This window comes from Camarhynchus parvulus, chromosome 1 (assembly GCF_901933205.1).
Source record: "Camarhynchus parvulus chromosome 1, STF_HiC, whole genome shotgun sequence".
In the NCBI taxonomy this organism is placed as follows: Eukaryota; Metazoa; Chordata; class Aves; order Passeriformes; family Thraupidae; genus Camarhynchus; species Camarhynchus parvulus.
The window spans coordinates 67,986,026-68,003,689 of NC_044571.1; the positions used below are offsets into that span (position 1 = coordinate 67,986,026).

The 17,664-nt window shown below is 38.8% G+C and overlaps 1 protein-coding gene across 1 annotated transcript in view; it reads right to left on the reverse strand.

The window, feature by feature from the left end:
- Nucleotides 1-11,802, reverse strand: part of FRY (FRY microtubule binding protein) — a 159,360-nt gene extending 147,558 nt beyond the window's left edge. Inside the window, 1 exon segment of the mRNA XM_030954500.1 lies at nucleotides 11,039-11,802. Within this exon segment, the coding sequence (XP_030810360.1) occupies nucleotides 11,039-11,108 (70 nt within the window). The 5' untranslated portion in view covers nucleotides 11,109-11,802.
- Between the last annotated feature and the right edge of the window lie 5,862 nt (nucleotides 11,803-17,664).

Sequence of the window (17,664 nt, forward strand, 5' to 3'; positions counted from 1 at the left end):
GTAAACAACTTTTAAAAGTTCATTAAAACAGTAATTCAAATTATTTCAGTCATTTCAGTTGCTATGGAGGTCTGCAGGTCCCTATAACACTCACTTCTACCTGTCCTATCCCTTACTGATTGAATACATGACAGACAAATGAATAAAAACAATCAATATTTTTAACTTCACAAGCCCTTTGAAAATATTTTCATCTTCCATTACATATTTCTTAAAGATTCACTGTCACCAAGGATGCACTGACACTTTGCTTAATTTACTACAAACCTTGATGACTTCTGTATTTCAAAAAGTGATACATTTCAACTTCTGATTGCCAGAGAATCAGAAATTCTCTTGATCAAACACTCATACCAGTAAAAAATATATACACTGTTCTGTCCCATTTTCCTGCCTATGAACAATAGAACAAAAATCAAAATAACCACCTAGCTTTGGTTCAGATGGCACACAGATAAAGGGTGGGGTGAAGTAATTTGTTTCAAACATCTGCCTTCATAGAAAAAGAAATATAGCTAAGTAATTTTCTCCTCATTTAAGACATCAGTAGCAACAAATATGCATGCTGTGGAATTTTAAAACAAGCCAATGACATTTCCATATGAAAATTGCTACTTACTGTCAATTAAAAATCTCATTATATCTATTAACTGGCTGAGTCATGATTTACGTGTCACTTTGCTACCAGGAGTGTGAAGGAAAAAAGGTTCTTCCAGTACAAAAATAGAAGACAGGGCTTCATTTCCAGATCTAACACAGAACATGTGTTTCTCAGTTAATTTCTCTGTTTTGATTTGCCCAGGAATAGCAATAAAGCAATCCTTCATATTCAGGTAATAATGCTGGAAGAATTTCAATCTGTAAAGCTTCCAGATGGGAAGCACTGTATGAATATTATTATAATGGAGACCGTTGCAACCAAGTTACTTGCAGTGGTTTCCCTGCACTTTCCCTGAATTAATGAATGTCAATTTGCATCTGGTGAATGTAGTTTAAAATAGGCAACAAGGAGTTTTGTGTGCAATCCTCTCAGAGGTGTGACTGAAGCTGGTTTCACAGCTGGGGTATTTATGAAGGCTGTCAGAGCAAGGATTTCCCTGCATCTAAGAAGGCAGGAGGCTCATGCAGCCATTTTTCAACATCTGAGATTCCCTCTTCACAGTCAAACAGCCTCAATTTGCAAATTCATGGAAACTTCAGTATCTTTAAGAATTATACCCTACTCTGAATTGTTCTGAATGTGGTTAACCTGTCCAAAAAAAGGCAGGCAGGCAGGCAGGCAGACAGACTAAGTTTTGCTTCCGCAGGAAAGCTATCTAAAACAATTCCAGTTACCAGGGAATGACTGCTTTCAGCACTTGGTATCTCAGTAATGTGCAAAGAATAAACCTCATTATGAAAACATACAACAATGCATTGCTGTGAGTATATGCAGAAACCCACTCTGCAAACTTCTCAAGGGAGAACTTCGACAAAAACTCTATCCAGGTAACCTTCTGACTAAAAAAACCAAATGACTCCACGCATTTAAAGGCATTCATAAATAATAATCAGAAATGCAGCAAGAAAGATAACACTATATATTGTATTCAACAAAACTTGTCCAAGGGAAACAGCATCAAAACAAACCACTTTAGAAATGGACATCCTTGGAAATTTAATTTACTCCACATACAAGTTGAGACTCTGCAAAGTTACAGAGAGAGAGGAGATAGCCTGAAATCAGGAAAAAATGTTACCATAATGACCACGCAATTATGGGAGAATTCTTTCGAACCAGTATCTGTCAGACTTTTTTGCTGAGCCACATACTAGTTAAGAATTCAAGGGAAGATAAATTAGTCTCCTAAAGTCAAGCTTTTCAAAATAAAGTTAAAACCATCTGCAACTTCATGATTATAAATAAAAGCAACATCTGATGCATTCTGTTGATCATCTCTTGTCTGATACTAGTCCATCTAACGTCTTCACATTTTGGCCATACACAAACTGATTTCTCACCCCCTCACTGACTAGTGAAAAACCACAGCAGTCTCTCAACTCATATGCATTAGCACTACATGGTGATGACTGCAAATTTCTGAAACAACAGAAAGTATCCAGGATAAAGACTGTACAGCATGTCTCTCAAAAGGGCCTCCCTTTTTTTTTAAATGTGTGAAACTTCTCTCCTAAGGCTCCAATCACCTAATTAAGCTCTTTATCAGCAATGTATTCCCCTAGAGAAACACGACACTGTCACTATAGTGATCCCACAGTATTTACAAAACAGCACTTGGATTTCTCTTCAAACCAGTGTCCTGAAAAAAGCCCCAAAATCTCTCTTCTGAGACATGACAAAGATGAATCTCTCAGGCACCTCTAACACCAGTTGCATCAGTGATCTTATATTATGCACAAACATCAATATTTTGGGGAGTGTCTCTATATTTGTGATCTCTCTTTCACACAGATAAGGAAGCAAGTGGATTCAGCAACTAAGTGGAACTACTGCTACTTGGCTGAGAGCAAACTAGGAAGTCAGTGTTTCTCAGATGTGTTTCATTCAGTGGCTTGTTTTAGCAAGCTCTGCTGTCTGCTGTGAAAAGAAAAACTCTGCCATCCCTCAGTTTTGAATGTGACTATAATTGGCAATCTACAGAAGACCATAAATATGTAAGGAATTGCCAGGCTCCTCTGTAGTTCCTGCAAAGAAGAGAGTCTGGGCTTCTGAACTCTAAACTTGAACAAGTTCCACGTTTCCCCCTTTGAGATGTGCCATATCAAGGGGAACTCCAGAACCTGGCAGACAGAGGCCAGAGAGACCATCTTGCTGAAGAAAGAGGCAGAAGTGTCACTCAGTACTTCGATCCACTATCACTAAATTCCCTGCCTCATTCAGCAGTGGGTCCATGTTGTCCATGTTCAGCCTTTTACCACTAAGGAAGCAAGAGTAACTCTCCTTCTTGACTTTGATATTCCTTGCAAAGCCCACCTCCAGTTGCATTTTGAATTTCCAAGCACTGTCCCTGCATGCTCGGGCAATGTCTATAAATTCCTTCTTTGCAGCCAAATCACACTTCTGCCTCACATATATCACCTTTTTCATGGTGGAGCTCAGCCAAGAGGTCTCTGATAAGCCAGGCCAGTCGCCTCATACTCCTGCTTGTTTCCTTAAGCATCCATTCTTGTTCTTGGAAGATGCTGACCTCAAAGACCTGTCAGCTTTCCTAAGTTTCTTTGCCTTTTAGATGTCCTTCATGAGACCCCCACTATAGTTTCTGAAATCTCAAAAACTGAAATCTACTCTCCTTAAGTCCAGAGTCTGTACACAGCTACCCTTTCTCCACTCTTCTCAGGATTTGGAGCTCCAGTCAGGTCTTCCATGTTAATGGGTAACAGGCCCAGTTGCACTTCACCCATTTGGTATATTGCAATTCAAGAAGTTACTTCCAACACTTTCAAGAAATCTTGACTACTTGCAACCTACTATTTCGCACTTGCAGCACACATCAGGAAGTTCAAGTCTCTCATGTGAACCAACATCAACAATTCATGAACTTCCTGAAGTTGTTCAAAATTGTTTCTACACTTCCTCACCCTGATCAATGCCCTGTGACATATTCCCACCATCACCCTGTAACACTCCAAGTCATCTGTTCTAATCCTGACCCACAAACTCTCCAGCACACTGTCACACATCCATCCCATAGAAGAGCTCCAAATCCGTAAGGAGTTCCTTCACAAAGGCAGCAACTTCCACTCCTTATTTCTGTGCAGGTGCTCCCTCAAGAGCTTCTAAGCATCCATCCATCATGGCATTCCAACAGTGTGAGCTGTTAACACTCAGCTTGTTGCTGCTGTGACATTGTGACTCGTGACTGCATGTAGCACTTGACTTCTCCCTTAGTGTTTTCCAGAAGGCATGTATTTGTATACACACATTTAAGGTATGCATACAATATATAAAAGGCTGTCTCTCCATCCTTTTCTACAGTTTAATATGTTTCTCTTATTCTCTTTGCCTTACATCCTTTGCTTTCCACCCCTGTTCACTGTCACCTAACTGAACTGTGGGCCATAATCCCCCCTCCACTGACACCCCTAGTTTCCAGCTGTCAGCAGGATGATGAGACAGTCAGCAGATGTTTTCTCCTGCTTTGTTATACTACTGAATATCCTTCTATTTGCATTCTTAAAAATATAAAATGTTCAAGAACTTAAAATATCTCGCTGATAGAGCTATTGCCAAGTTTGAGTATTATGTTTAGTATTCCTTTTAGCTAGTGCAATGGACAAAGGATTCAGAAGAAAGAAAATTTGAGGAGAAGCAATTTTCTTTCTGTGGACACTTGATTCTAATCTAGTTTAGGTAACTGCAGTGACTGAAAAATTACCGACTTACAAATAACTCAGCTACTTATCTCTGTGAAATTGTTCTGCACTCCAAATTTATCATGGAAACAATGGCAACAACTTCACTGCTGATGCTCTGAAAAGAGGGATGCAAAAGCTAGACTTGTCTCCTTCCTGGAGAAGGATCTATTATTTATAAGCAGGCATAGGTACAGGAGTCACCATTAAAGTAAAGATGATTTACCATACAGTTCCAGCAGCCTAATAGCAGGAATCAGCCAAAACTGCCTCCCACTCCTAGTAGTGTACCCTCATCCCCTTTCTCATGCTGACACCAGCATCTACACCATTTTAGAAAGTTTAGCTTTCAGGATATTAACTTTGTGGGTAATTAGGGTGGCAGAGAAGGGGTAGGAGCATGGCGAGAGGAGTAAGATGCTGGGATGAGACTGTCCCTCCCTATCACAGCTACTGCAAAGCCATATGTGCCATTCATAGTTTCAACTCCCTCAGGAATTCAGTCTCTAGGGCTACCAACTCACAGCAAGGGTCTGTAGTTTCTGACTGTTTAGAAACTTAGGAATGAAAATAGAAAACAAAGTTGATAAGCACATGCCACTGTAATTCTGTAGGCGTAGAGCCTGCTTCCTACTGACTCCAAGTCAATACACAGAAAAGAGTTAAACTGTTAATGCAATGAGTGTATCAAAAGTGGAGAAAATAGAAAAGGATTGTGAAGTAGCAATTTAATATAACATATTAATATAATAACTTATATTCTCCAGTATTAAATTTTAAACACTATTGTACATTTAATACTCTTAAGATATCCTGTTTATCACTTTTCTTATACCTATATATACTCCCTTTCTCATATTAATAGCTTTTATATTTATATAGATGTATAAAAATAAAAGCTACCACAGCTTATTCAACATTATGTTATATGAATAGAGGAAACAGAATAATTGTTAGTTTTTTCCCTAATCCTTTTGATAACTAGCAATACTAGAAAAAACCCAAGCTGCTGGTATTTTGATAACATCAAGGATATCACAAATTAATCACTCACAGTGAATACATATAGTATAAAAGAATAGTTTTGTTTTCACCACAAGTAAAATAATTAGAACCTTCATGGAATATCTACCAGTAACTAACAAAGTCTACTTTCCAGATCACCTTATATTTTGGTGTTTTGAAGTTATACCACAAAAACTTATGTACTACATTGCAGTCAAAGCATTTGTAGATTTTTATTGCAGTAATTCAAACTTTTTAATGACAAGGAAACTCATTCTACAAATCAACTGAACCTTGCAATAAGGCGTTTATGATTTTCTCATACTTTTTCTCCCTCCAAGTATGGTAGAAATGCTTCTGGAATGTCCTCAACAGAGTAGCAAACATCAAAATAAAAAAAAATCTTTTTTAAAAGAGTTCTCATGGTTCCAAAGTAATAAAACTTTCACTTTCCCTTACTTCTGAGAAGAACCATGTCAAAATGCAAGTTCTAAAATGGGTCAGAACACAAAGAGCCTAAACATTGTGGTTTACTACATTTCCCTTCGGATCACACCAAATACAAAGAAAGTTCCTGGGAGATAACAGTCACCATTATCAAGCAAGACACTTCACTGCTGACAGTCACAGACTACTTAGAGCTGAAGAATCCACTATGCACCCTCCCTTCAGGCTCAATGGACAGAGCAATCAATCCCCTTCACCTAGCCCAACAGCTTGAATTAGTGGCATCCCTAGTCCCAGGCAGACTCAGATGCCAAGACACAGCAGATGCTAAACCTTTGTGCCCAGGGCTCCCCAGAGGCAGTGGCTGCGCAAGGGCCAGCTCTCTGCAGGTGTGTCAGGGTGAGACCTCAGGAGCCAGCAGGACACACAGGTCCCAGTTCCTCCATCTGCTCACTGCAGCCACTGGCCCTGTCTCTTCCCCAGATGTTTCAGGCAAGAACTGCCCCTCTCCATTCAAAGTGAGCCTGCAGCACATCAGCTTCTGGAATCAGGTTATTTGGGGCTGCAAGAGTACAGATGCCAGAGCAAGAGAGGGGGGAAGGCTCTCCTTGTTCAGTGAATGTGTTTGCCTAAGTGGGCAGTAGGAAACAGGAAGGAGCCTCTTCCCTTGATTGTTATCTTGCTATAAATCTCTGATAGCCTTAGACAGGCTGTGTTTCAGGGTAGAAAAGGGAACCTACCAAAACAGCTGTTATCACACTTACGCACATTAAAATCTCACTAGAAGATCAAACAAATGCATCACAGACTTGGACATAACAAAGACTTTCAGTTAAGAAAGTGTCTGTGGCTTTCCCTTTTCTCTTGCTCGTCGACACAGGACTTCATAACACTCTCTCTAAAAAAAGGCTGAGTTTTATCAGCCTTTTGTATGACATTCATTTAATGAAATGTTCCTTACTATTTTATTTTCCTGACATGGTAGAAATATATCTTCAAGAGCAGGACAGAACATGGCTGACCACATGGCAGCTAGCAACCCCCCAGGCTTCACATCAGCCACTGGGAAGTCTCTGCTGCCTGATGCTCTTTTGACCACAGAACTTGTTTGGATGCTAGCCCTGTGTTCAGCTCGGTGTGTGACCAGCAAGCTGTGGAGGAACCAGAGATCCCACTGGGAGTGCTGTGGGATGCGAGTTGAAGTGGGTGTCTGGGTGGTCCCAGGCCTGGGCTGTCCCTGATGTTACCAGCACTTGTAAAGAAGAAGTAGCTTTTGACAGCTGCCACGGGGACTGGGCACACAGGGGCACAGAGAAAGAGCACATGGTGCAGTAGGAGGACTGAGCAGTGGGCTTTGGACAGCACAGAGGGGAAGAGGATGATGGCATGAGGATTTTGATGTGGATGTTGGCTGCTGCGGAAGAAGGCAAAGAAGTCTGGCCATAGGAAAGAGACCTGAAGACCTGATACTAGAAAAGTCCTTAAGCTGAGTCTGCATTAAACACAAGTCTGCAGAAAACCCCGTCTATTCAAACAAGCATTGCAATCCTCAAAATCAGGCTCTGCAGATAACTCTGTTCTATGAGAAGTGCCAAATATAATATCCCCTATGCAGAATATGCAATTTCACTTTGTTACACAGAAAGAAACCTTGAAACCTATCTCTAGTAACTGTGAGACAAAGAAGGGCAGCTTCTACAAGCCCACACAGGAGCTGGCTTGTGAGAGCACAAGTGAGCCATCTACCTGTGCCATTTAGATCCTTCTACAGAGTCCTTTCCTCCAATAAACTTAATTGCTGATCAGATCTAGGAACTGCAAAAAGCAGAATTTATTATAGACTTTTCTGCAGTTTATAATGATGGTACTTGAGGTTCTTGTAGCTACATTTCAAAATTTCTGTTCAGATTTTTTTTTAAACTGTGACTTTGAAAAAGACATTTGGAAATTAAATTCAGAATAAATCTATCTTATTCATTCAAAAAAGTAAAAAAAAAAAATTAAGGAAAGATCAGCCTTCAAATTCTTAACATTTGTATTAATGTTTTATGCCTTGAATAAATGTCTATTTATAAATGTCTATTTATAAAAATGTATTTTGCAATATTTCCACAACAAATCTGAGGAAAAGACTCTTAATTGTTCTAGTTTTGGTAAGCCCTATTTTATTCTTGTCAGCTTATTGACCTCAGTGGGCCAAGTAAACATCACTCATCTTGTGCAGGCATAGCTATTTTAGCGGTACTTTCAAAAAGGAAGTAATGCAAATGATTAATGCAATTGTTGACTAATGCAGCACTGATGAAAAACACTCGAATATTTACGAAAATATAAAGACACATGAGATGGATAAAAAGGCCCCTTACATTATTCTTATTTTCCAACCAGAGAATCCCTGTTCTGATTCCATCTCCAACACAATACAGGAATATTTTCCAGACAGCACGACGTGCACAGTATCTTATGGACACATGCAGAGCAAAAGTCTGTCTTGGGAACTGCACAAAGGAGTATTTTGAGATCTCTCAGTTTGATGGGATGGTTTGAAGGCCAGACTGTGACGTGGCTTTTTTTATCCCCCAGGAAGCAGGGCGCAGGCTCTCTGAGAACACCCCAGGGACTGTATCAGACTGTGTCATCCTGACTGCAACAGTTAAAGTGAACTGACCCCATGGTCCATAAACTACCTGCCTCCTTAGCTGGATGATGAACACGCAAATGCAAGCAGCAGGCCTGGTGAACACCTCAGCAAGTGCTGTGTGACACTGAACTGAAATCCTGCCTGGCATGTCAAGAAGGCTAGTTTGTTAAACTCCTTAGATAGCAAAATCAGGGGAAAGTGTCATTCCAAGTAGAATAACAGAGTATATTTCATGGTATGGGCAACAGACATGGATGGCAATCTGCTAGAAAACGTTAATGTTCTGTGTAAGCCAAAACACAAATCAATGGAAAGACCTGGTTTTGGTGGGACTAAAAAGCCTGGGAAAGATAAATGCTGTTTAAACTGATGTTCTGAAGTGTCAGTTTGCAGAAACATAAATGGACAGCACCTCTACACTGTTAACACTGCAGCAAAATATACACTGTAGGAACCAAAGTTATTTTTAAAACTGTCTGTTAGACCTCTTGCTGCTATGTAAATGCCACATCATAATTCATGGCTTACTTCTGGTCTTGGGTGTGCAGACACAGCACCTATTCTCAGAGAAACATGCTCCCATGCATGCATGTGCAGGCTTCCCAGCAGTTTCTCAAGCAAGGGAAGTGTTTTCCTCTGCTCCACCCATCACATAGCAGAGCTGAAGAAAGCCCTAGGTTTTTTTTTTTAAACTCCCTACTGTCTTCTTATCAAACAGTTTGTTTTTCAGCTAGAAAGGACACATTCAGATTTATGAACATACCAGATTTATGAACATACCCTTCCAGTACAAAAGCAAAAAAACCTCCAATTGACAACAAGTTTAAGGCAACCTGGGTTCATTTACTCTATTTCCTCTGTTTCTTCAGATACAGTAGAAGGGGTGTTTATTCACTAAAAGAATGTCAGAAATATCAATTATTCATATACTGTTTCCATTTCCCTAAACTAGAATTTAAGGACTTCTAATTTCAGACTAGAAACACCTTTTCTATATTGAAATACTTAAGAGTGTACTTCAAGATAAAGGAAAAAGAAAAAAACAACACTTTATATTTAATTCTATAATGTAGTTGGTTTCATATTCTTAAGTGCTGGTTTTACTTCAAGTTACAGTAGGCTATTACAAAATTAATGCCAGAACTGATTTGATTTCTGCACCATAAACTGCCTTGTTTTTCTTCTGTCATAAGCTGTGCCTAGCTTGTTATAAAATATGTGCTGTCACAATACACACTTATGTTCTCAGTATTAGATTAATATTAGTCCAAGAAGGTAACTGAATCATAAAATTCACTCCTAGTCCTTGTGGGATCACTCATTTGAACGAATATGCACTAAATATTTTTGTAGGAGGGCAGATAAGCAATGCTGTTTAGGTAATACTCTTATTCCCTGGTGGCTTCACACTTGTGGCAGAAAAACAGATTCAAACAAGCACTACAGTGTTACTGAGGTTACAAATGACCTGGAAAAATACAGTTTCTATGGATATCATTTAATGAATACAAGACTTGCATGTCACACATCTAACATAGTGTTTTGTTTATTTCTTTGCAGGTATAAGGTACTCTCCTTGTATCGAGTAGATCTTGCAATTCTTTTCTACCACAGAATTTTTAAATGCTAGACTTTTATGCAGACATTATTAAATTATAGACAGCAGGATGATCAGAACCTTATTTCACACGTAGCCAAGCTGGATTTTCCAGAGACATTGTGTTCTATCTTTTAAAACCAGTTAAATATGGAGATTTAGCACTGTTAATAAAAGCTTCTATAGAGGAGGAATATACTGTTCATGTACTTTAACTTAAAAAGCAAATTTCTGCCAGTGTTATCTCATCACCTTACCTCATCTGAATATATTTGCAAGCACTAAATTTTATTCAGACATCTTCATTACATAATATTGCTAAATCGTCTATAGAGTAATTGATTAAAAAAGCAATGGAAATCAGGAACAGCAGTACTAAAAAGACTAAGGCAGACTAAAATGCTATTTGTTTACATTCTGCAAAACCCAGCCTGGATCAGATAAACAGATGGATTCTTTCTGGCTAGAAATATTCCATAAGATTCTCAAATTAAGCATAGAGGGTAGGAAGTGCAGCTATAAGCAATTGATGTTTTGCTTCCTATCACATCAAAATTACTTTTAGACCTGAAGTAGAATAATTATATTTTGTCCTCAGTGCACAATTAATAAAAATCAACTTCTGAGCAATGACACACCCTTGTGATTAAACATCATTTAAAAAAAATATTTAGATAAAGTCTGAACAAATCAAACAAACATGTAGGCAGGAAATGTTGTTTGGAATGCACTCCCTGCAATGTACTGTTAGACCCAGAAAGCAGCCTAATTCAGAATTCAATCAAGTAAAATCTAGTATAATCTCATTACAGCCCTTGCAGTTAATGAAACCTATTTAAATCTCTGACATTTTGATTTTTAGAGCTGAAAAAAAGCAAGAATTACTTGGTTTACACAAGACAAACATACAGAAAGGTAAAATTCTATCCTTTAGGTTGCCCTTGCTATTTACCAAGCAACGTATAATATGAAAAGATTACTCTTCTGCTACTCACTATTGCTCCAGGATTTCAGTAAATATTTGATACTGATTTCAAAGAAGCCTGAATCCTGCTGGCTAGCCATGTCTGCTGCATACAAAGAGGCTTCTATAATTCTGAGCAGCTGAAGTGGCAGGTACTATGTATGTAGATGTGACTGTCACCAGTCAGTGATGTAAACGAGGGGTCAGAGGAGGAAATGAAGTCTCCGCAGATCCACTTCTTCCGTTCATGGTAGGTAAGCTCATTAAAAAAAAAAATTAAAAAAGCCTCAACAACAACAACAACACACCATGAGATTTTTGTCCTTTGCTCTTCCTTCGGGGCTTGTTCTTAATTCTAGCTGAAGAGTATTTTATTCCCTCGCCCCCTCAGCACTCAGTATTTTCATTTACTCCATTCCACAACCGGGCAGATTTCTCCTGGTCGGTGAAAGCACACGCAGCAGCTCAGCACTTGTTCCATAGGCACAGTTAGAGGGTCTTCCCGAAGGGTGTCTGAGCCGTGCTCTTGGTAACGCGCAGCCTGCCTGTCTGTGGCTGTTTTCCCATCAGAGGCTGTCAGCCCGAGCGTGTGCGCCTCCTCTCGCAAACCGAGTGTCAACTTGAAGCCCCAGTGAAAGCGTCTCTTCTGCAGCTGCAGGGATCTCACACGTACTGCTCAGCTTTAGGGGGAAAGAAAGCAGCCTCTAATGAACATCCCCTGCCTGCTCTGGTCAGCTGCTCTCCTTCCGCCGGCTTCCAAGAAGAGCCCGCTGAACTACAACACAACTGCATCATGCTGCAGTAAAGCAGAGCTGCACCCATAGATCTGATTGCAGTGACGTTGGGAGGGAAAAAAGGCTCTCCCTCAGCCCAGTTGCACAAGAGGAGCACTTCCAGAGCACTGAACCCACGGCATGCAGACTGGCTGCTTCTGCTTTTCTTTCACTGCTGCAGAAAAACGTGTTGTCATTTTTTTCTTGACACTTTTTCCACCTCCCCCCCCAACAAAGATGAGAGACAGCAAGCTGAATTCATAACGTCAAATAAGCGAGAGAGCTCACTGCTTTGTATTCACCTCTGAAAGAGCCACAGAAAACTCAGTTTGATATCATTTTTATCTTGAATAATGGTTTCTAAAAAGGAACTGAATTCACATAAGAAAAAAGAGGCAGAAGCAATTCACTGCTTTTTAATCTCTCTGTATTTTCTACAAAATACTTAATTGCTAGGTACAATTTCCATATTCCTAAGGTTTTATTTCATATAACCACACTACATCACTATGCATATTTTAATGGTAATGAAGAAAAATAAGAATCAGTTTCCAAAATACTTTTTTGTTTCACATATTCTTGGTATCACCCTTCCAGATACTATTTCCTCGGAATAAGAGTACTTTTTTTTCCCCTCATTTAGTGAAATAAATTTCCTGCAGCATTTCATAATTATAGTATCTGAGACAAAATAGAGCTTGTCTGCTGCTGATTCTTCTAAAAACTTTGTCAGCAATTATATTCGCACATTACTTTTAGTTTCAGTATGTGGAATATTTGATGTTTGGATTGGAAACTGACGAACACAATGGTCACTGAGACCAAGCTCTTGTGGTTCTCACTGAAAATATGCTAAATGTCTTCTGCAAACATACCTCATCTACAGATAAGGTTTTGTGTCCTCACTAATGATAGGCTGTTGTTTAAACTCACTTTGTAAACCTTCTTTCAGTTCCTAAATGAGCTTCACTCAAAACCCGTTTACACCCTTTCATGGACATGAACAACCAGAAATGTTCAGAGTATCTCACGTTTGACCTCACTAGCCATGCCAATGAAAGCTGATTAGCTCTTCCTCTGTATGCTGTTAATTATCATCCCATTGCTGTCACTCTTCATCCTCAGTTTATATTGAGACCTTGCTGTCCCGTTTGTACCTCCTTCCCTACCCTGCCACTGACCCCCAAAGCCTCCTCTTTGTGACATCCTGTTTTAGCCAGCACAATCCAGCCTTTTACAATTAAATTTAACACCGAATAAGGGAAGTTCCAAAATCTAGGAGACTGATGACTTTCCACCATCCCACTAATTGATTTTTCATCAGACACAATGGCAACTAGGTTTGGAAGTCCTTATTCACCCTCACAAATACTGCATTAATTCCTATGTTCAAGGATTTAAGTAATAATTTCCCCTGTGGTGCTATATCACATGCTTTTCTGGAGATGACAGATAAATTAATTTCATTGCAACTCTCTTGCTGAAAATAAAAACAGGACGTTAATTTGCAAGTAGTTGTATTTCCTAAATCCATATTAGATTTTATCCAATTTTAAATTAAATCCACACCTTTAAACATAATCTCTCACCAGTTTTTTTCCGTCTTGAGTATCAAGAAGCCTCTCTGTTGATGCAGACAGTTTTCCTCCCAACAAATCTGTGGTTTATATTTACAGGGCAGAATCTCTCTTTTGATATGCTCAACAAAAATGTTATTACCCAAGCTGCAACGTCACATGCCTGCTCTTCACTGAGTGAATAAATGGGAAGTCAACTGGTTTTTGTAATGTGAATTTGAAGATCATTGAGGGGTTTTTTAACACCTCACAAATGATTTTTTGTTCTGTTTGTATTACTCCTCCTACTTCTGTTTTTCTACAAGAGAAAATGAAAACTAAAGGCAAAAGCATTCATGTAGTTAGTGGTCAAATCTTGTTCTTACTCCATCTCTCAACGTCACTGGATACTGGACTCTTTAAAATCAATGTCCTTGTTTTGAAGTTGTAAGGGAGTAAGGATGTTTAACCATTTGCTTTTTATTCCTTCACCTAGTCTTACTCAGCTCATCTTCTGTGCTGCTGCTGTCAGGAGAATACCAGCTGCCATGGCTGACCTATCGACTCCATGGGATGCTCCTGAGGGTCCCAAGTGTCCCTCACAAGCAGAATGAAAAGTTCAAGGTTTTGTTTCTTGGTTGGTTTTGGTGCTTTCAAGTAAAAGAAATTTCAGATATCCCACATGGGCACTTTTCTTAACTGTCACTATCCAGCTCCTTTTTATTTCTCAAGTTTGTATTTTCAGATCTTCAGATCTATCCTTGCTAATTTTGAGTCAACTTGTATGAACAGGATCCAGTAACGTTCCTGCCACTTGATCTTCACCAGTTATCAAGTCTAATCAATCTAACAATCTTTTCTTGACTCTGTGATCATTTGGTGAAGAAATAAATGGGCTACTGCATCCAAGGACACCTGGATTCAACTACTATAGGAAGAGCTTGCATTTGGCATGTTAAACTATCACGTAATGCCTAGTTGCACTTCCTTGTGGGGTAACATTAAAAAGGCTACAGCTACGTTCAGCTTCTGTCTAGGAGTGGCAGATCCCCAGCACCTTTTTTACTGACTTTCTCCAAAGTGATATGAAGCCAAAGTAATCCAATTTCATGTATAGTAGGTCCTTTTTAAGCATTGCATCACAACGTAATTGCAGAATCTCACTGCTCTCACCATTTACTAGTCTTTCTGAAGAACATGTCCACCTATTGTGTGTTCCCACTGACAGCATGATGCTGTACTAAAATACTGAAAAGCTTAATGGATACATTGAGACAAAGCATATTAAGGAAAAATGCCACCATTCTTAGAGTCTATATTTTTGGCATCATATGAATGAGTTCATACAGATTGATAATTGTTAAGATTTACTTCAGGTTTGATACTCCTCCATTATTGGTTCTGCTTTCAAAAGTATCACCCATAACATAAATGACTCAGAATTTAACTTTTAACAGCTTCTTTAAAATTAAAAGTATAATCAATTAAAATCTTGCTAATTTCTATCATTAGTCATAAAATATTTTTTAAAAATTTAAATGCCAAATTAAGTTTAAATATTTGCCAGTCTGAATTTGCAAGTAAGACATCTTCCATATATAATGATTTTACTCATATTTTAGAAACACTCCTAAAACAGGAATAACACACTGAAATGGCAGAAACATCAGCACTCTAATTTAGTGTTCTGCACTTATTTTTGGTAGGCTCACAAGACTAAGAAATTTTGAAGTTACATAACTTCCACTTTCATTTTTGTTGGCTTTGCAATATTTACAATTTAATTATATATTCCAGGCTGTGAAAGGCAGACAGGCATGAGCATACAAAATCTGTCCATGAAAGTAAATTGTCTGATGAGGGCTGTTACAGACTTACAAATTTACAGGTACAGTGGCCTCCTTCTTTATGACGTTACTACATGAGAATTGACAATAACAGTTGCTTTTTTTTTGCATCATATGAAACCACAGATTCAAAATGTAAGGCTTTGCATGTACCTGCCATGATGAACTACCTGCTGATTACCATAAGCAATATTTAAACTAAACGTTTGTTAAACTAAATGTAACACACATTCCACATTTGTGAGCACTGAGCACCTTCTGTTCTCCCACTGCTTTCTGAGCTCAGAGAAAACAAATATCCAGGAACCTTGGTTACCTGGCTAGTACCCTTCTCAGTCTGAACAGATTTGGAGCTGTGGAGTTTCCATGCCCCAACTTTGGGGGAAAAGAAGCTGGGAGAAACTGTACATCAGCATGGTCAGACGTGTCCTTGTGAGCAGCTATTGTCACTGCAAAACATCTGAAAAATAGACTTCCAAAGCTTTCACTCAGTAAAGGGACAAGAATAACAAAACCACATACTGCTGGAGGTATTCACAATATCTATCTTGAGGCATCCAGCTCAGATGCCTACACTGGGAGGTGAGTGCCTTCAGCATGACACAATAGTTCAGAGAGTTCCAGTAAAGAACGCAATTATTTGCTCAAAGCAGCCTGTTTCTCCTCACTGTATACACATGATACTTAGGGTAACTACTTTTGTAAGCTAGATTTTTAGATTCTTAATATTTAGTAGCATAGGTACCAATTTTGTTTACAGTTTTAGTGACTGCTGTTTATTACAGTCATTCAGGCAGTTCAGTCCTCTGTGTTTTCAGCAATGCTTGCAGGAGTCCTTAAAAAAGCACATGGAGATTTGAATATAGCACAGTCTTGCACAATCTTCAGGGGCTCATTTTAGCTTGGTATGAAAAGGCCTATGTGGATTTTGCAATACTGACTCCTCAGAATCTGAGGCTAAATGCAAAGAGTAGCCAACAGTAGATGACAACAGTAACAAAGCAAATATAGATTCAAATTTTGTCTTCCAAGCAGAGGTGTGGACACATCTCAAAGCCTAAAGTAGGTCTACTGAACTACTGAAGGCTTTAACATGCTTTATTATGATTATGATTATGATCATAATTTTCTAAGGCTTGCAATACCTTTTCCTTCTTATTTTGATTTAAATACTAAGCCCTTTTAGCCAAATAATACTGTATGTTGAATTACATCTGTGTCTCTGATTTCCATGGAATCAGATTAGATTCACACAGATAGAGTCTGTATAAAAGTTAGGGTGTCTGGAGTTCTTCACCTCAGGAATAAGTAAGGGCTGCTTATCAGGGTCCTCATGGTTTTGATACAGTCTAGTCCTCTTGGGCAAAATAAAGCAACCCTACAAAGAGTGATTCCCAGACTCATTTGATTCCAGTGCAGAACACACCTAACAGAGGAAAACAAGCAGGATATCGTCATGTCCTGGGATAGGCTGCATTGCATTCATGCTTTCACATTCCCTCCTCTGGGAACCTCTTTCTGCCCTGCTCTTGAAAGACTGTGCCAGCTTTCAGATGGATGCTGGTCATAGCTCAATGATATTCCAGCGCCTAAATTTAGGTGTCTAGCACAATTATAGATACCCTAAGGTATGGGAACTATTCACAGACACTGGCAGATATGACATAACACATACATTAGATCCACAGCTTTACTAATGTCCTCTGCTGAATCAAAGATCAAAATTGTAGTATCTAAACCAACCAAATTTAACGTACTATGGTGTCCCATGTATTAACAAGGCAAAACAAACATCTTGCTATGATCCAAGTTAAAAGTACAGAGTGACAGAGAGAACTCCACAAAATAAGATTTCATAAAGGAAATCTCATTTAATGTGATAATCTCTAAGTAAAGTAATAGAAATCCTTCTTAGTTTATGTCTCATTAGTTTTGCTGCACCATTTTGTTTTGCCTCCTGTTTGTAAGTGACTGTTCAGCTATTGCCACCTAGTGATGGGAAGCAAAACAGGCAGAAACAAGAGGACGGTAAATAATGCACGAGGAATGCTTGTTTACATCACAAACTGCATCAAAATGGAAGACAGCAGCATTGAAATGAAGCACATGTTTGTATTTCCGAAGCAAGGGCATCAGGCAACTTGGGTACAGTTATAGACAATATTTAAATAGAAACTGATTGAATGGCATTTAATAGAATAAAACAACATATTTTCATAGATACATCATAGAGTCACACACCACCCAGCTCTCATCCTCAGCTTGTTCAGTGAATTCATTAGAGTAATTAAATAGGTTGTAAGGAGTTTGTGCCTAATCTATAAATGACAAACGATAACTAGGCATTTTGCAGAGGATGAATTGGTGAATGTTGGAATTATGCCTTCAAGATTCAAAGTACTATTATTCTTCCCTTGAATTTTCTTTGGAGCTGTCAAACTGACATGTCCTCTTAGGACTCTGTCATTCACCTCTGAATTT